Raw genomic sequence first — 20985 nt, forward strand, 5'->3', positions numbered from 1 at the left:
TGCATTAATCATGCCACACAGAAGCCATCAATAAGGTTTCCCAATAATTGGTGTTTATTGAATGCTGGTGGAAACACATCAGGGCAATAAAGCTGTCAGATACCTGCTTCACAGCTCTGCAGCTGCTTTTGCTGATGAACCACACACTACTGCCACATAGACTGTCTGTTGTTCAGTATGATCATAACACAGCAATTTCTTTTGTGCCTGTTCATCAGATCATAGCATCCTGGAGATGACCCTTAGCTGTCTTCCTACCTAACCCTCAATAACTACTCACACATTCTCAAATATGAGCCACATTCAGCCAGTGTTCTGGTTTTGAGGTAGCTGGTAAACAACTCTATTAGGGTGATGTCTCCAGTGCATTCAACTCACATGCTAAAAAAAGTAGCTGGCAACATGTTTTTTACCAGGACATATTTAAAGGAATCTGACTGGCATACATGTTTTAAAGCAAGAATGAACCTCTAATATCATGAGTCTGTTCTCGTCCTAACAGATGCTGCAGATTTTTTACCACTAGCTCAAGCAGTAAAGAGAATTATTCAGGCCAACAACTGATGGCTGAACAAGATTGTATCATTTGGAAAGACACTCAATCTCAAATCCAAGGGATGATGAATTTATCACTTCACTTAGTATGTTGTCCTCAAAGTCCCTTCTCTACTAAAAAAATACTATCTCTGTAACAAATAACAGGGTATCCTGCAGTTGTTTTCTGTTGTGTTGTAAATTTACTAAGTAAGTTCACAACTGCATTAAATAAATGCATTTTTGTTTAAAAAGTGTATTGTATTAGAATGAGAATAGAACAGAAAAAGTTTGTTACAGCAGAATTTAAGGCAGAGTGTGAGAATTTTCATACACACATGCACAGCTTTAAATTTTAAAATAAATGATTGTTCATCATTTGCATTACATTAAAAAACCTATGGCTTCAAGTGAGTTTAGTGTTGACAGGCACTTTGTATAATAAGAAACTGGAGACACATTGGAGAGGACAGTCAAACAAATGACAGAGGCAGAGACAGAGAAGGGAGAGGTGAGTCATCTACAGAAAAGCAAAAGGAGTTGCTTAACACCACAGAGAGCGGTGTCAGACCTAGTAATATGGAGTACATTTCTTTATTCCTAATCCAGTGAGCTGTCCAACTCTGATGGAAAGAAAAATAGCAATTTTTTCATGGAAGTAGGAAAACTGGAGCTAGATAGAGCACAGAAAATCTTGCAGAGAAACAACAGATCTGCCCTTAACTAAAAATATGTATCCATGGACCCAAAAGCAGGAAAAGAACAAGTTCTCTAAGGGTACAGAGGGCTGATGTTTATACAGATGGATAAACAAGGACGTATTGATTTGCCTAAAGATGAGTGAGTCAATGGTAAAGAGCACAGTGATTACTGCTTGAGAATCTTTCCTTCTGTTTTACTTATCACAGTTCACAGTCCTGGACCAGAAATCTATCTTCCTCTCTTGACTGCAAGGCTGCCACTGGGATCTGCTAGTTGATTTTTTTCTTTTTCTTCCATCTTTTAATTCCATTCTTTATTTTAATTTGTTATCCCAGCACATCATGCTTAGTGAGGTCTGTAAAAAACTGATGGGTACTCTAAGAAAGTATATTTTACAACATAGTTTGTACACTGCACCATTATTCTTCTTTTGATGTCCCTTCTTTGTTAATTTTCAGAATGCTGGTTGCCACCAAATGCTCATCAGTTTGCCTAGAGATAATAAGGCATATTTGCAAAGGATTGTGTGCTAGATGTGTTATCAGGATGCCTAACAGGCATCTGTGCTTAGGGTCCTCACACAAATGGTGAGCACAGCCCTGGCTACAAATGTGGGTGTTTCTGTGCATCGCTTGCTCAGAAACATAACCACATGGAATGTCTTAAAAATAGAGAATAGCATTCACAAGGCCTCTGTGTGGAAGGCCATATCCCTCCCTGGCACAAGTGCTGGTAACCCAGGAAAGATATCTAAGATCGTGCAGGAAGTGCAACATTGCAAAGGCTGGAACAAACCACTTTTAACATACATATTACTTATGACTTTTTCATCTTCAATATGCGTCAAAGAGAATCAAGTCTGCTGGAAATCTGGCTTGGATGATTAGTGGTGTCCCAAATATTAACACAAATAGTGTAGACTGTTGCAGGAGTGATGCCATAGGGGAAGGGAGAGTTATTCACATAGGCTAATGTTAGCTTTATGCAAACTAGCTCCCTGGCTGTAGCTGCAGTCTGTCAAAAGAGATAGGTTTTTCCAGAGGATGACTCAAAGTGGCTAATGCTTACCACTATAGAGAAGCTTTTTTCCTCTCCATTAACTTCAGATGGGATTAGCCTCCCTCAGCCAACATTAGCCCAAGTGAATAGTCCTCTAAATGTTGTCAGCTCTGTGGAAAAAAAACCCCAACCCTGAAATGATGTCACTTGTTGTTATCAACTCTTTTTTTTTTTATTTTTTTAAACTATGATGTAATTTCTGATAAAATAAATCTGGATTTTATTCTCCTTTCTCTGGTGTAAGTAAGCTGTGACTGTTACCGCTGAAACTGAGAGGGTGTAAACAGAAACAGAATAATTTATGTTGAAAGGAACCTCTGGAGGTTCCTGGTCTGATCCTTCTCCAAGAAGATTCACCCTTATAGATTCTGGTGCAACGAAATGTAAGGTTTCAGAATTACAAAGTATATCCAGAATAGTCCATCACATCTTGAAGAGTGAATACTGGCTGCATCTGTGGCAGATACTCTACTGTCAGACACAAGTATTAGACCAAAACACATGCATAGATGGGGTGAAGGTACTATTAAGTATTGGCCTGTTCTCTCACAGACATCCTGTGGCCACATGCATCCATATCTCTTCTCTAAGTGGCTTCTCTATCATCCCTGATAAAAGAATACCTTTCTCTTCCACTTATCTGCATGAGAAGTGGACATCCTTTAATGTACGAAAACGAAGAAGATTATATGATTTGATGTCAGAAGATATGTTGTCTCACAAGTATCAGAATCCTGATTTGCTAAACTGCGGCACTTTAGAAATATCAGCCCTTAACATTGATCTTCAGCATGACACATACAATCAATAAAGGTAGAAGATGGAATCAGATATTTAAAAAAGGCCAAAATGAAAAAAAAATATAAGAAAAAAAGACAGGAAATATAAACCTCTTCATTTACTAGTGCTGTGTTGACAGAGCTCCTTTTATTTGGGGTGCCTTGCTTTTCAAGAGTTATTTACAATGAGAGTGGAACAGTAAAAACGATAACTCCATTTTAAACCTGCTTTTTCAGCCTCTGCTGCTGCCTTTCAGTGCTTGAGAGCCCTTGTGCATTTATTCCTGAGCTGGGCAATTACAACCCCACATTTTGCCTGACTTGTGTTTCCCAATTTCACCTGTATTTCATCTCTTCAAATAGCTCTGTTATTTCTGACTGATTACTAACCATTCCTCTGTGTGTCTGACCCATTTGAATAGCAAAAGATGTCTCCACATGAACCAGAGGCTCTTACATTCCATGCTCTGATTACACAGAAAACACTCCTGAAGATTACACAGTAATACATAAGCAATACTGCCATAAAATACAGCCCCTCATTCTACAAGCAAGCTGATTAAACCCATGAGAACTCACACGTACGAGACCTCCAAGAAGGTTTTGCCTTACAAGTAATGCTTTGCTATGTCTGAAGTTTCCTTCTGATTTTAATGGAGAAGCATGCAGTAGTTCTGCAATTATGTGGCAAAAATCAGCCAAGTAACAACTGTACTTTCGGCCAGAACAATGAATGCAATCATGAAGCAATTAGTGCAGGCAGCAGATGGTTTGCTGCTCTTTTTTTCTCAAGACTGGAAGGAAAAAGCCATGACTTAATAAGGGACTGGTCTGTCAGAAGTGGTAATTCAAGTCTGCTGCCCAAGGCAGAGACACAGGAGAGAGATATGGGAACAAAAGTAACAGTCATTGAACCTTAACGAGTTGTTGCTCGTCAGCTGAATCCCAGTAATTAACCACATTCACTCATAAACAACACCCAAGAAACTAGAACATAAAATTATTTCAGTTAAAACAGATTTCCCTACCATTCAGTGAATCCAAACAAATAAAAAAGATCTTATCATAGTGATAGGCTCAGTGGGCTGTGAAGAGATTGAGGGATGATTCTATGTGACCCATTTCCTATTGATTACAACTGAGCAATAAGAGGCATGGATTACTGTTGGCTTTGCCCTCATCAGTCCTGAATTGGATGGATAACTTCTGAGAACAAAAGCAGTCCAGATCCAATGCGATTCCTGTCTCTCCAGCTCTTGCTCTTATTCACCATCTGATTCTCGTGGTACCATTTGCATCAATGACATGATGCAAATGGATGACAACAATCATGTTGCAAGAAGGGTGCAAACATGTTTTCTAGTTGACTCTCACCTCTCTCCTGTCAACAGCAAAATTAAATGACTGTGCTAATCATTACTGATCAACATCCAACTTACTCTTTACAGTCCCCATCAACACCACCTTCACAGAACCTTGAATCAGTGGCATCAAAGTTAGTGGCATCAAAATGTAAATTCTTTACCATGCAGATATGTTTCCCTTGCCTCCTTGGGTGACTCTTAGCCAGTATGCACACAGTGGCTGGAATCCAAGGAGTAAGGGTTCTCTTTCCTTAAGTAAGGCCTTAGCACAAGATCAGAAAATAGCTAACAGCAGTGTCATTTGTTCCAAAGTACCCCACAGCTCCCTTTGCAATTATCTAAATACCTGCAGGACCTCTTAATTACTGACAGAAAATTCTGCCTTTGGATATACAAACATGAAACCAATGGGAGTCATTTACACTTAGCCACAGGCTGAACTTGACCCTTGGTTTGAGTTACATTTAATTTAGTCCAAGCTGATTAATACTCTTTGCCTGCTGGTTACCCTCTACACTTCTTGGCCAAAGCTTGTTAAGTCAGAAAATGTATCCATTGGGCTTTAAAGCAGAAACCAGGCCTGTGACTCATACCCATTCAGAGGGCTTTTAAAATTCTATTTTGAATTTAATTGGTACAGATCTACAGACCTTGTGCTACCTGATTTTTGTCTTGCAACTACAGTACTGAATTACTAACAGTTATCTAATTTGCTAATCAACACCATAACAAAGAAATTTTGTCATACAGCCTACAGCCTCTCACCCCAAACACCCCATACATCCAACTCCAACACCAACCCCATAAATTCAGGTTAACGCAAAAAAGGACCCTTTGTTCTTATATCCATATTGTTTTTTAGGATTCTGTACAAGTGGGAGTTTCCTATGGAATAGTGTCAATACTTGTTGGTAGCCATCTATCATAAATTAAATAAGCCTTAGCTGTATGGCCTCTAATTCAGAATTAATTCCTGATCAGACTGAATACCATAACAACTGAAATAAATTTTCTACTATATCATACTTTTATTTGACAAAGTTCCCACTGAAAGCTTCATTGTTCTTCATGTAATAAATTTCCTGCTTATTAACAAACAGTAATGTTCACTTCAACAGGTCCTAAAAAGACATCAGAGACCAGCTTCTGTTCTGTTTCATATCAGTCCAGAGAACTCAATGGTCACAAGGGAAAGGAAATGTTTTGACCTTGACTAATTACATACTGAACACCCAGAAATAATTTAATCTGCACCTTCCTCTGAACAGAGTATATATATAACCACAGTACACTCTACAAAATTCTGTGAGAGGGATGAGTGAAAAATATTGTATGGAATTGGGAAGAATTAGGCAGGGAAGATGCATTTCTCAGTTGCAAAGGATATTAAGCTACAGCCCTGGAATGATACTGAGTTTGAATTTAAAATGCAGGACTGAAATATTCAAAAAATTTCAATAAGATCATTTTGTGACCTTACCTACTTACTTAGGTATGCCTTTATTTTCTCAGGCTTACAGTAAGAGTAACAACAAGACTAATTTATGCAAAAGGAAAATTAGTCGTTTAATGCTTTTACAATGAATTAAAATACGCAGATGAAAAACATCACTGAATTCAATCTTTTATGTTGATGTTTACACTAACGTATAACTTGAACAATTCAGCTAATACAATTATTGCTTAGACTTTGCAAATTTTTTTTGTCTTTTTCTAGTTTTATTTTAAAATGTCAAAATGTCAGAACGTGAAATCTGCCATTTCTCAGAGCAGTTTGCTCCAATGGCTAGTTACTTTACTGCAGAGTTTATCTGCCATTGACTCCCAACCATCAAATTTTGTTAGAAGTTTTTATTGCCGGATCAAAATGCTTACTCCTATATTTTGTCTTCCTCCATGGAGATATTTATGCACAACAATATAGTTTCCCTTCAATCTTTTTGTTAAACTAAAGTGATTGAGGTCTATCAAGTCCTTCACTGGAAGACAACTCCTTGTGAGGATTGATGTGTCTGATTTTCAAAAAGTTCTAACAATGAGTTCTCCAAAATAAAGTCTTGTGGTGTTGTGTTCGGTTGGGCAGCAAAAAATCAAGGCAAATCTCACAGCATATTTATTTGGCTGATGGATTACCTGTACTGAAGGAACTGGACTTCAAAGAAAATTGATTCACTGATACTTTTTCTCTTAGAAAATCAAAGACTACTTGAAAATATGCCAACCAGATGGGAACAAGCATTGTCTTATACTGTTCTTGGAGCTGATGCTAGGCTGGAGCAAGACAGTTGTGAAATAAGAGGACAAAAGCCTCATTAGAGGTTGTGATTCCTACAGTGAAGGACCCTAGCTGTCTTCTCTGCCCATTGCCTGTCACACAGTATTGCTCGCCAAAAGGACGGATGACTAAATGCAGACTGCCAGATCAGTAACTGAGGGCTAGGCCCCAAGAATACAATAGATGCCCATGTCCTTTACTTTGACCTTTATGTTGAGGCTTGCTCAATGTTTTCTGCTTGGAAATACCAGACTGGTATTTCCAGACTGTCCTGGTATCACCCTCAAAACCACCTGAATGTTCTACAGCAGTTACACAAAGAGATGGAGAAACCCCAAGTTCTTCCTAGGCAAACAAAGCAAAATGCTGCCAAAAATTCTTACCTTCTGATCTTGGCTGTAGGCTAAGATCCAATCTTCCTGCTTGGGGTGGAAGAGCAGACTGTGGATGTAGAAGTTCAGACGGTATTTTTGATAGGTGGCTCCTTCGTCAGAACTGATTAATAAGCTGCTTTCAACTTCTGGATCAGTCAGCAGCATAATCTATATGGAAGGGAAAGATGAAAATACAGTGGTGAAGAGAAAACAGATGGAAGAGTAAGCAAGCAGCTAGGAACTACAGATAAGCTTATTAAATATGGCTATTTCAAAATGTTTCATTGTAATGTCAAACCTACCATAGCCAATACTTCAGTAATTAAAACACTATATTTCAGCTATGCATATAAACACATAATATATGACCAAATAATCAGAATGGCTTTACCACTAGTTAAATCAGACCTAAATGAAGTTATGCTTAGGTTATTTGAAAAATTAAACCTGAAATTTTTAACTTACTAAGTTACCAGACAGGCACAGTGGGGTGCTAGGGTCTTCAAGAATGATCCACTGGAGTGACAGACAAAAAGTTAGGTGTTAAGAAAACAAGAAAAAACCCAAAACAAAACAGAGACAGGAGAGTGACACGTTAGAGAATGATCTCTAATGGTGAGTTTTGTTAAGACTCTGGCAGAAATTCCAGAGAAGACAGTTTCATTGCCTGAAACATTATAACGTGGCTGTCTGCAACAAGCAATCTTGCTCTGGCAGAAGAACACATCTGATAACATAATGGGTTCTTTCCATCCCCAGTTCCTACTGTGCTGTGAATTACAGATTTGGTGGTATATAAAAAATAATCTCTGCAAGGTAAATTTGCTTTCTAGCTTTGTCCAGGAGTGTTAGTTTAGCAGTCACAAAAGATATACAGCTTGTAGTTGTAGTAGCTACTTCTCCCCATTAACTGTGGTATTAATTGGTCTGCATTGCTGATGAATCAGAGAGAATAATGAGTTACTGCTCTCATGTGTCTCTGCACAAGAGAATGTATAGGTCTAATCAGTAAAAAGAGATCATTCCAGTATTTCAGCAAGCAACAGAGTAATACCCCTAAGGAATGGGAATGAGGTATCACGAGTGAAAACCATGAAAAATTCTAAAGAATATTTGCCTGGAAAGGTATTAAAGCCTTGAATCATTAGGATTTTTTTTTTTTTTTTCTAAGTTGCTTTGCAAATGGCAAACACTGATCTGATTTAGACAAGCCTGAAATGAAAGGATCTGCACCTGACATTTCTCAGAGCAAATTCCTATCTCAGTTTGAGCATTGTAAAAATTACACACTCCATTTCCTTCTCTTCTTTCATTTAGGCAGGCAGAGTTAGACATAACTCACTACCTATGAATTATAAGGAGACATAGCATCTGGTGTCTGATAGACACCAGAAGGTGAAGGGGTAAATACACATATAATCTACACAGAATATCTCCTTCATTATTGTGCAGCTGCCAAATGTTTCTTTTTCCATCTCTAGAAACCCCCTTGGTAGCCCAATTTGGCCTGTGACTTAGAAGTCTGGGGTTCTGCAAAATCCTTGAACTTTCTGATTAATCTGCATAATCACAGAGCAGTTACATTACCCCATTGTATCTCTAACATAAAATAGGGTAGGGTTCCCATTGTAGCATAAAGTTACAGTCTCCTATTATATCTCTGATTTATTTTAGAAATTTGTGATGAAAACATGCATTATTATACATTTTTTTTCATTTAACACTTTCAAATATACCAAGCATAGTGTTGATGTGACTTCTAAACTGAAGATTGTATGACAGAAGCTACACAGAAAGGATTAATAATCAAAATATCAATATATATATATTCTACTGCCACTAAGTAGCCTATCCAGCTTCTGAAGTCAAAAATTAATTACAATGTTGTTTATCAGTTGGTTCTTTTTTTCTTACCAGACTAATTTCTGGAACAATGTTCCTATGTTTAACACTTATTGATTCAGTACTATGATTCAAGTATTATGATTTTCCTATTTTTATGACTTCCTTCTTGAGCGGATTTTGTTTATGTTACTATTTGGAAATATCACAGCACAGCACTAATTTGGACTAGAGCAACTAGAGCAGAAATAAGCACAAATCAATGGGCTTGATGCGAGCTCCCTGAAGTTAATAAGAGTCTTGTCATTGACTTTGGATTGTGCCTCTAAGGCAAGTTGTTAATCAAGATCCAGTCTAGTCTCAAATATTTCCTTCTACCTGCACAAGGAACTCATCTGACCTCATCACTGCCACATCCAAGCACAACACTGCCTTAACACATTTTGTCAGGCCACTCCTCTGAAGTGCGAAAGTGCTCTTATCTGCATTTCTTAGAAAGGGAATCCAGGGATAAACTGTTGAGGCACTGAAACACCTAATTCCACATCCAATCAATAAAAGTTAAGTGCCTGAACAGACTTGCTAATGCTGCTGACTTCGGCTTTAATCTGCTAACTGCCACCCTGGGCTGTTAGTACTTTGTTTTCAGATATCTACGGGTCTCCAAACGCCCTGGCTATTGCACTGGGATAACCAGCCATTCTGTACCTAAGAAGTGTTTCAGGACACACCAGTTTTGCTACATATGCCAGCAGTAATACTGCCTTAGATGTGGCAGAGCTGTGAGGAACTGCTGCAGGTTTATGCAAGGGCACACAGAGAGTCGTAGACCAGGGAGGGATTTGATGGACGACTCCACTAGTCAGATTGCTAACTACAAGACCAACTTTCAGCATTATCTGCTCCACTGTTGTACCCTGTATTGCCAATCACTTTGCACAGATGTCATAAGACAAAACACGGTAGAGTCGACTATCAGTCACTACTCACATCAGTCACAACACCACATTTCTTACAAGATAAGAAAAGCAAATTTCATTACAACATATCTGTGTGTAAATAACCAGCGTTACCAGCCCAAAAGATAACATTTATTGGATAAGTAGAATAATTTGATACCTGTATGAAAAATACATCAAAATGAGAGGAAAATGCCATGTGTATCTACATAAACATTTCAGATAAGACCAAGAGTGTGCTTCTGAAATTAACCCTTTCAAATTTTGGGGGAAATCTCTATAGCAAGTCCTTACACATTGTGTTCTGACTCATCCCACAGTGATCTTGGAGGACAAGAGTGGCATTCCTTTTCAAGGATACTAAACCAGAACATACCCTGCCCATAGCAGGGGGTTAGAACTAAATAATCTTTAAGGTCCCTTCCATTCCAAACCATTCAATGATTCTATGATACATTTCAGGAGTTCATCTAATGTTTACTAAACAGTACTGGACACTCAGATCAGAGTATCAGGCTAGCACTACTCTAAAGTCAGACCTTCTGCCTCCTAAATGCCCAGACTGCAGATGTCATCTCAGCTTCAACCATTTCATTCTACAAACACACTTCCACTGAGCTGTCCTACGTGATAATGTGGTTGCAGTCACATTAGTTTAGCTTTATTGCCCAAGTTGCCTGGAATATAAATGAGAAAGGAGGGAAAGTACAATTAATTTTAGTGCTTTTGTTGTTGCAGCATATGAAACACAGAGTAACTACATTTCAGAATTTCCCCTGAAATAAATTAATCCAATTTCTTCTTTGAAGTAGTCTGCTACCCATTGACTCAATGCAGTTCCTTATACAGAAAATACAACTGGACACAGACATGTTGAACAGGAAAAGTAAGAAAGCCAAAACCAGTAACAAGAACAAGAGTGAATCTAAATTTAGATGCCATAAACTTCAATATCTAAGAATATGTAAGATAAGAGATTATAAAGAAACTATTTTTATAATTTTCAGCTTTACTGTAGAAAGCATGCTGGATTCACTGAAATGTATCAAACATCTTGCTCTGTTTCTACAGTGCCTAATACAACATATTACCACTTTTCCAGCTATCACTGGGTTTTGGATGAGTATATTCTGGACATCACTCAGGAATCAACATGACCTTTGTACATGAAAATCACATGTTAAATCTATCTAGGTCCATAGAGCCTGTTGGGAAAGACAACCTAGTTGATGAGGTCATACAAGATTTTTGAGGTGTCCCCTTGGCAAAGGATCTGAAATTGCCATGGGATAACTGGCTGGAAAAGACCTCTAGGATTAAAGAGTCCAACCATTAAATTAACAGTGCCAGGTCCACCCTTAAACCATGTCCCTAAGCACCACACTTACACACTTTTTGAACACTTCCAGGAACAGTGATTCCACCACTTCCCTGAGCAGCCTGTTCCAATGCTTGACCATCCATTCAGTGAAGAAATTTTTCTAATATCCAATCTAAACTTCCTTTGGTCCAACTTCAGGCAGTTTCCCCTTGTCCTATTGCTTGTCACCTGGGAGAAAAAACCCACCCCCACCTGTCTACATAAACAATAACAATATTATCAGCTCAGGTGGGCTGATCTAGCAACTTCTGTGAAGAATTGGGCCCATGATTTTTATGTTGACAGGTTTTAAACTACTTCTAATTCCACCATTACAAAGTAAAGTTATTAATGCAGGAGTAAGAAGAGCCATACTCATCTGCCCCGCACTTCCAGTAAAGGCCCTTTGTAGAGGCAGACCAACCTTAGAGCGCCTCTGGTGTGGTTTATTGTTTGTCTTTTGTTAAATGAAAATGAAGAGTGCGTATGAGCCAAGACTCTACTTCTCCCCAGCAAAAGTAATTGCTCTCTGTTCAGATCAGTGCTCAGCAATGATCAGAATCTGCTTATTCACACCAGGCACAGCAAGCACACACTGCACTTCCTGATGGTCCAGATGGATTGGGTTTTTTCTCTATAAAAAAAGTCAATATAGTCGACACAGGCTTTTGCAACCAAATGCAAGTCATCCACTAATCATCTACACCCTGAAAAGGAAGCAACTCAACTTGATCTGCCTTTTTCTAGAAGTGACAAATGAACACAAAACATAAGTTATAGATCTTAAACAGTCCTCAATTTTTTCACCCCTTGACAATTACATGTATTTTTGCTGTCCTCACAAAAAAATCCCAGGAATTATTAGCAAGAGGATTCTGATTTTGCTTCTACAGACGGAATTGGGATCCTTTTGTAACTACCCTGAATGCTAGATTTAGTGGCTTAGTAAAAAGAGCCCAGAACTGCTCTTTTATTTTAGTCACTGATATCTCCACCTGGACCAACTTTTTCCTAACATTTTGTAGGAGAGAGCATAGTATCAGTGAAATAGAACAGTATAAAAAAAATCCAAATGCATTTCATAGGTTCACATGTTCTTTCATTCACTTCTGATGTACGAACAAATCTGAGTTATTACACCTGAGCAGAAATAGGGATAAAATGCAAATTGGGTCAAAGCTACTGAAAGAACCTTTACCTTCCTTACCTATCACACTCTTCATGCATAGACCCAACACTGGTGACCCACATGGAAGAAGTAATATTTCTCACAGAAAGAAATGAGTGAAGCACAGCAAAAGAAGAAATCAGCAAGTAAGAAAAAAAATGTCCCTAACAAAAGCAGGGCATTCCCTACCTAAATTGTCTAAATGATTGCATTTATTTTTACAGCTTCTCTGCATGTCAATTACAAAATTTTAGAGGGTTGTGGGGGGAGTTTTTTTCACATGGTAACTGATTACAAGAGTTGGAGTCTCAACACAACAAAATGTAATTTCTGCCACTTCTGAATTTGGATTGCATTTGCAAGGCATGAATATTGTGTAAAGAGAGAACCTGATCCTCCAGATTCAGCAGTTCATGCATGTATTTCAAAGCAATGCTCTCTGTTATGAATTAATTAAACTAGTTCATTGCTTAAGCTTTCTCAAGATCTAGAATAAGATATAAAGTGAAACAAGGCAAAGTAAGGCCATGACATTCTGAAATAAATGCAACACTAATGTAAAGCAAATTAGACCTATTGCTTTTACAGGACTGAGTTGCTGGAAGCAATAAATGGTTGCAAGAGCAAATAAATTAGAGACAAAATCACAAAAGAAATAACAAGCATTTAGTTATTTAGTTAGATATTAATACAGAAAGAGGAGACTGAAGCCTTTGAAAAGTTTAACAATCTTTACTCATGGGCTAACATCAACTGCTGTAGAACTGTGTACAGGAGTAATGCCACCAAAAGTTGGCCCTAGTTGCTGCTTCAAACAAATTGGCGCACAGCACCAGCACCTAAATGAAAACATGAAATGAGCTAGAGCTGACAGTTTTGAAGCTGTTGCTATTGCCAACTAAAAGACAAGGTTAGTTGCTAAGCAATTTCATTAAGACACCATTAAAATAATACACCAATAATTCAATTAAGGCATTGTGGAGTATTTTATTGCCAGAAGTTCTTGTTAACTCCGAAAGTGCAGTAATTTTGTAAAGAAAGAAAAGACTTCAGTGACAGAATTACACTTCCAACACTGAAGAAAAATTAGTAATATTGCCTTTGAATGATGACCTGGTTTGGAATGGTCTCAGAAATAAGTAGAAATGACCTCTTTAATACAAGGAAAAGGTCTGTGAACAAGTTATTTTGCATCTATTACTCAGTGACTTATGAAGAAAGACGTTTTTATTCATACAAAGACGCAAAATCCAAACTCATTAAATCAGTCTGCACTTTGCTGATATAGATGGGAACATACTTCAAGTCTCCCCCAAAGAAAACTATAGTCATGATGACTAGACAGTGTAATTTAGATTCAGACTGAGACCAGATCTGGACAGTGGAAACTATCATCATTTACCCCATAAACCCACAGGAGGTCCATAAGTGGTAGGATATCACCATCTTCCTCAAACCTTGGCTGTTTAAATGTAAGAGAAATGGCATGGTGAAAGGTTCGGATGATGAATTCATCTTGTCTGCCACATGAAAAATTTAGTGCTCATTGAGTGATAAGACAATCTCTTGTCAGCAGAATACTAGATGGCAAAGGACTATATTTTAAGAGAGAAAAATTACCACCTGCCAATATTTTTGAAAGCTGGGATTTTACAGTGTTCCTAATAGAAGAATTGTCAAGAATTGAATTTGGCATCTTGATGAATGTCATTTGAAAAAATTTTTAAAAGCTGGTTAGTGGATGGAAAAAAAGAATACATTTATCTGTTCTGTATTATGGAAATGTTCATTACAGGCCAAAAGTGACCACAAAATAAAGCAGCCAATTAAAGTTCTATTTTTTATTGTCTGTGGGAATCATCTGGGGTTGATTTACCAGATAGAAAGAGTGAATGCGTGTATCAACAAAAACTTAGAAATACTTTATGTGCTGGTATATAATTAATATATACCACCAAAGTCCCAGGTATAAGGGTTGGGTTAATAGAGCATAGAGTCATGAAAAGCAAATATGAGGCTGAGACACCTCTGCAGATGTGATGCAGTTGTTCTCTCTGTTAATCCTACTTGATACAAATGGGAATATACAGAAAATCCAGAGGCTTGGGGAAAAGATTTTTCCTAAGAGATAACAGAGTACAAAACCAATTCCTCCTTACTCTGAACATCATCTCAGCAAACCTCTGGAGCACCAGTTGGAATGGGACTGTTCCTGTTTCGACCAAAATCCAAGAGAGGGCAGTGCACCCCACAGAGCCCTTCTTGTTACTTGCATTTCATCAGCATGGAGATGTCCATCAAGTGCACAGGTTCCCACCTCCAACCTTTTCTCTGTGCAGCTGAGCTCTGGCAGAAGACCTATTTTCAAAAATGCCTTACCTTGGACCAGACCTGAAAAGATTCATCTGCTTCTGTGTTCCATTAAAGGTGAAGTTGCCACATCTTCAGGGGTTTTGTGTGCTGCTGAGTCACTGCTTGTGGGCTGGATTGTGAACAGAGAGAAACATCGACCTTCACCTTCCCAAGAGTAAGCTGCAATCCCAGCAGCTAGGGGAAATTCCCAAAATATATATCTTGCTTTGAGGTATTAACTTTTATTCAAAGGAGGAAAAAAGACGACATGGGGGAGAAAGGAGTCACTGAAGATTAGTGTCACTTTTTAAATCTTATTTTTTTAAAACACAGTTTCCATTTCCATTACACAGGAATTAAATGAAAATTAAGATTCTATTTTTTTCCTTAGTTAATTAACTTAGTGTTTTAATTAGGACTGTAATAAAGGACACAAACTCTTACTTGCATCATCCTTGTGGAAAAATAGAAATGTAATACTAAAAACAATATAGAAACCCTTTCATTAACCTACTAGATTACTGCAGGATGTTTCTGAGCTACTTTTGCCACACCTTACAATTTAAATTATTATAATTTAAATTGACTTATAAATTACTTATAATTTAAATTATTAAATTTAGGCATGTAAAGATCTCTAGAGGTCATTTTCTTCAAACTCGTGCTTCATACAGAGCCAGCTTGAAAGGTACAAATAGATTCTCAGGACCTTATCCTGTCAATATTTAAATATCTTCAGAGATGGAGATTCCACAAAATCTTTGGGTCTATCCAATCTGATACTGATTAGTTTGCATTCAGTGTTACTCTTAATTTCAAAAACCTGGGATTATAAATAAATTCTAGAATAAACAAAAACACCTTCAATTTTGCATTCCTTTTATCTTAAAAGTCTATCTTAGCAAGAGCTTTGGAAGCTGGAAGTGCTGTATGAGCCCAAAGCACCAAGGTTAGTTTCACCCACTGGGTTCCTGTAGCAGTGCTGAAAATAGAACTCGTCAGGCTCAGATCCTAATCACACACACAAACATTAGCTCTGGAGCAATCAGTTCTGGGGGAAGGAACGTGAAAAGATTAAGCTTCTCAGTTTTTCAAATCTCCCTCAAATCAAATTCTAGATTTTTATCTCTTCATTCCACAGCCCATTTGAATCTAATTTAGTAACCTGACATGAAATGAAAATTTCATGTTCCTGTTTCATTAGTATTACACACTGCTTTCTCTTCCTTTACATACATTTAACATAAAAACCTTTATCACCAAAACCAGCTTGAAAATCTACTCCTTAAAACTTAAGTAAAACACAATAGAAACTTCAGTTCTGAAATAAAATCTAATACATAAAAATGACTATTATTATTCTTGAGAAGAAATAAAGAAACAAGGACAAAAAACTCAGGAAAGCTACAGTACTATAGGCACTTTATTTTGGACAGTACAATCTAGTTTCAATTATTAATTATCCATTCTTTTGCAACAGATGTTCTTCATTGTACTGAACAGAGAAAAACAAAATTAAGCTGAGACATTCTTACAGTCTTACTTGCTTAGGGGAGAAAAGGAACCTCAACTTTGTAGACATCTGGAATGAGTTGTGTTCATAGATATTGCCTGTACTTTGTTCTGTTGCTCAGTAAGGCATTCCTTTCACTAAAGAATCTCATGAGATTAATTAGTTAATCTTCACACTAACTTTGTGGTAGAGAAGGAAAGTGCACACATCAAGAGGGAAAATTACTTGGACAAACTCCACTAATCAATCAATGGCACAAAAAGAAAGAAGCCACTTGCACTGTAAGCGTATTACAAACAATAGCATCTCCCAGCCCCAAATACTGGACATGAAGGGTTGTTAATCCTAATGAAAGCAAGACGAGACTTTAGGCCTAAAAGTATGGTAACCTAAGCAGAGCTACAAAAGGAAGAGGGAAAAGAAGGGGAGCAATTTTTCCCCGGAGGGCAAGTTAGTGATAAATGCACAATCCACATGATGAGCCCTGGAAGTCTTCAAGGCAGGTTGGATTAGGTCCTGAGCAACCTGGTGTAGTGGAAGGTGTCCCTGATTATGGCAGGGGGGATTGGAACTAGATGATCTTTAAGGTCCCTTCCAACCCAAACCACTCTGTAATTCTCTATCACAGTTCTGCCAAGCCTGGACAGATGGTCAATTCACTAAACACTTGGCTTCATAGCCAACTGGTTCACGCCATGTCACTTGCCTCTGGCCAGCCCTGGCACCTGTGTGGCACTGTGCTGTTTAATACTTCAAGGGCTCTTACTCTTGCCTATGTTTTACAGCATTCCCAAAGTGAAGAAACAAGGGGGAGGAAACATCACAAAGCTATGCGCACCTGAGAGCAGTGCCCTGCTGGTCCAAAGGACATTATTACCTATACTTGCTCACCTCCACCTGTCTGTACAACTTCTTATCCCTCCATTTCTTACAGATGTTCTCATCTTATTTCACTTAAAATCCACCAGCTGAAAGTGTTCAGTAAACATGGCTGATTTTGTCCAAAGCACTTAAACCAGCACATCAGTTCTCAGGTGCCTCCAGCTGAAGAGTGCTCATGAACCACTGGAACCCAGTAATAACTTTGAATAGTAGCTGCTTGATCCAGTAGGGTTAGTAACAAATTGCTACTTTTTCTTCATCTGTTTTCCCTTTGCTGCAAAATTCTTGGGACTGACTTCATTGCAGCTGGAGACATTGTACCCGTCTGAGGCAAATATCAGATCCTTTAGCATCTGCTGCTTTCTTGTCCTGAACTTAAAAATCTTAATAGAAAGTGCAACAAGACAACTTGGAGTATTCAGTTGCTCCCCAGATTATACGTTCTGGGTGGTAGAAGTGGGAGGGAAAGTAAAAGTACAGTTTTTCATGATAGTTATCAATGTTTTAGAAAAAGAGCAATTCACATTTCAGACTTTTATTTTCTCCCAAAATTATACAGACCAACATGAAAGAAAATGAAAACTTACATACAGTAAAAAAAGCAGTACCTTCAGTAAATTGTCTGCAAAAATAAAGGCTGTTTTTCAAGTAGTGACAGAATTTTTTCCATTTATTTTGCTCATATGTTTTATAAAGACTCAGACATTATTTTAACATTTAACTACCTGAAAAATAAGAATCTGGTTCCAAAGAGTCATTCAAAAAAATCTCATTTCATGTAGGATTTCTGTTTAACTTTTTGTTGTTTTTAGGGTGAGGGAAGAAGGTTATTAGTTATCATTTACATTACTTCAGAAGAGTTTTCCTGTGGAACTCTGAAGACTAGAAGCTTTATTTTAACAAAATTTTAAATTCTTTCCAATTTAAAATTGATTCTACCAGCTGACAACTTTAGAAAAGATACATATCATAAGTGTCTTGACAAAATTATCAGAGTTGGCACCACAATTTCTGCACTGAATCACACTTCTTTTCTCTTGGGAGATGGCTATACAATCTAATGGTTCTTAGTGATATTTTCTTACTAGATTTAAATGGAATTGCTTTCAAGTAATTATCTGTCTATCACCACACATCTACACAACAGATGATGATAACAGCCGAGCATACATTTGTTGGATCAATATTGACTTTGTCATGGTACACCTGGTTTTGCTCCTTCTTGATTTTTAGGCATGGAGATGGAAAAAAATAGTACAGGGAGCGCAGCTCAACATGAATGAAGCCTCTTTCTTGAGGGTTTTAATCAGGCTCATTTTCCTACCCTACAAACATCATGAAAACAAAGGGAGGAAAATCTAAAGTTCTCTGGCAGTGGCAAGAGTGAGCAATGAAATCCTGTAATTTTCAAGAAATAGGTTCACTAAACCAGACCAAAGATTTCAAGCAGCATGTTGAGCCTGACTCCTTGTGTCACTGAAGTTAATTTCAAAAGACTGTTATATAAAAATCAAAGATTCTACAAATAAAGTTGGCGCAATGTGGGAAAGGTAAGCTTAGACACTGGGCTGTGAGTGAGGACAGTGGAGGGTAGGTCCTTTCTCTGCTAACTACAGTATAGTGGACAAGCATGAACTTAGAGGAGAAAATACCAAACACAGCACGGAATCTTATGACCTCATCTGTTAATTTTCCAGTTCTCACCATACAGCATGAAGGCTCTTCATATTTACAGCACTCAGTTCTGTTCTACCATCTACCTGCTTCAAGGTTTTGAGTCCTCTTTAGTCAGGACACATGCTAATACAGCCAGAAATTCTTTCTTACTACATAAGTAACTGCTTCTTACCCAAATACATGGCATGACATGTTTTGTATTTTAAATGGCAAAGCATGTGTCTGTGTGTTGGCTTTGCTGAAGCTCCATACTTTGTTTAATTTTGGCTTCTTACCTGGTAATTCTGAAATGTTCTTTAAAATTTCTACGTAGTTTAGTTTTAATTTTTCCCTCTGACTGTGAATAAATCACAGCTTCACTAATTATGTCTACAGCTAATTCTTTTTATACACATTTATCTGATTTGCTTCTCTCCAAAGCATTTTTTGGTATTAATGCATTAATTTCCTAATCATTTCAAATTATGTTCCATGTTGCATGAACAATTGGGGAATTAGCATCTGCTTGCAAATGGTTGGTTTGGCTTTTCATTTTTGTTGTTGCAGTTGATGAACTCAAATTATCCATACTGAATATGCCTGAAAAGAATTCCACCTCCAAGAATAAATAATTCTCTTTACTTTCTTTATTGTTTTTTTTTTTTTTTTGTTAAGGGAATTCAGTGCAGTTATGCAATAGCACAAACCACTGTTTTTCCTTATCAGTTATGGTATAACAGCTGCATTACTATGCAGCATCACTATGTAACACTCTTGCACAGTCTTTCATAGATGCTCCTAGGTAGCTATTCTGTTGATTTTTGCAATTCTGTTATTGTTCCCTGGTTACCACAGTGCAGGCTCCCAAATGGAACTACAGTGTTACAGACCACCTATGATACGTAAGCAACTTTAATGTGAGTATTAAGCTCACATTAAGCAAGGGCACCATTGTTCAGCTGCCAAAGGCTCTATATTGCTGTTTTTCACAAAGGTGACTTCCTGAGCCTATTCAGACACAGATACATGAAAGCTCTTCCGGATCACATCAAGATATTGCAATAGTATAAGGGATAAAATATTCATGGAGAAATGATTCCCCATGCCTCATTTCTCTCCTTGCATACACCATATGACACCCAAGATGGATGACAATGTAGAAAGTAAGGTGCTCTTTTCCTATTACTACTCCATTTTAGAGTTGTTGATGCTTCTTCTCCTTGACCCTGTCATTTTTCCCTTTCTTTCCACGCAATTTTCCTTCTTCTAAAATCACTCATTTTCCCAAAGTTTTTAAATAAAAGTGACATAAAGAGTATGATACATCAATCTGCTGAGATTTTGTGACTACCCCACCTTTAATTCATGAACTAATCTATATTTACAATGTCTAAAGCAAAGGATCAGCATTCTTGATTTGTCTTCATATAACATCATGGCAGGCATGATCAATTAGTTCAATACAGACAGAAAACCGATTTTTAAAATAGAACATCACTCGGTACAAAAGCCTACTGAGGTTAATAGAGGATGATTAGAAGTTAATGGCATTATTAAAGGTTGAACCAACTGAGGCTATACCTTTCTATTTTCATCACCCAATGCGTAGTTTAATCAATGAAAAGAAATGTAGGCTCCACCTTTTTCAAGAACACTGGTTTTGCAGAAGTACTGCAACAAGTTATATGTCTTAATGCTGTCATCTCCAAATAGAGCCTTCTTGAAGGCTGAATGTCACCTGCCTGTGTCTCTAGAGACATGTTGAGACATGCTGATGGAAAGTTCAATCTTTAACTCTCCTTGGCTTTTTAATAAGGTGACTAAATCTTTTAGCAGTCACACAGTGGTGGAACTTGCAAGAAGGCTTTCTTGCACAATAGATGTTATAGTTTCTAGAACCAAACTGGGGCAAAGCATTGCTGGATTTTTGTAAGAATATCACTCTAACAGAACTTATTTTTCTACTTAAAATACAGCATGCAAGGAGGAGCATAAAAAACTACTCTTGTTCCAGGTTTTTTTTTAAAGGAAGAAAAGATGATGGGTACTTTCAAGTGACCTTCCTAGCTGTGTAGCTGATCTTGCTAAATCAGAATCCTACTCATTATGAGATTAATTGTCAAAACTGTACAGAAGCAATCCTGCAGCAAAGAAAGCAAGGAATCA

General features: G+C 37.6%; 1 protein-coding gene across 5 annotated transcripts in view; it reads right to left on the minus strand.

Annotated features, from left to right (window-relative positions):
• The window catches only part of SORCS1 (sortilin related VPS10 domain containing receptor 1), a 269664-nt gene that overhangs the window by 97734 nt on the left and 150945 nt on the right, over positions 1 to 20985 (minus strand). For all 5 annotated transcript variants that reach the window (XM_064663267.1, XM_064663265.1, XM_064663263.1 and 2 more), the window contains exon 4: positions 7097 to 7255. In XM_064663267.1, the coding sequence (XP_064519337.1) occupies positions 7097 to 7255 (159 nt within the window). The remainder of the gene's footprint in view (positions 1 to 7096; positions 7256 to 20985) is intronic.

This window comes from Pseudopipra pipra, chromosome 8 (genome assembly GCF_036250125.1).
Source record: "Pseudopipra pipra isolate bDixPip1 chromosome 8, bDixPip1.hap1, whole genome shotgun sequence".
Lineage (NCBI taxonomy): Eukaryota > Metazoa > Chordata > Aves > Passeriformes > Pipridae > Pseudopipra > Pseudopipra pipra.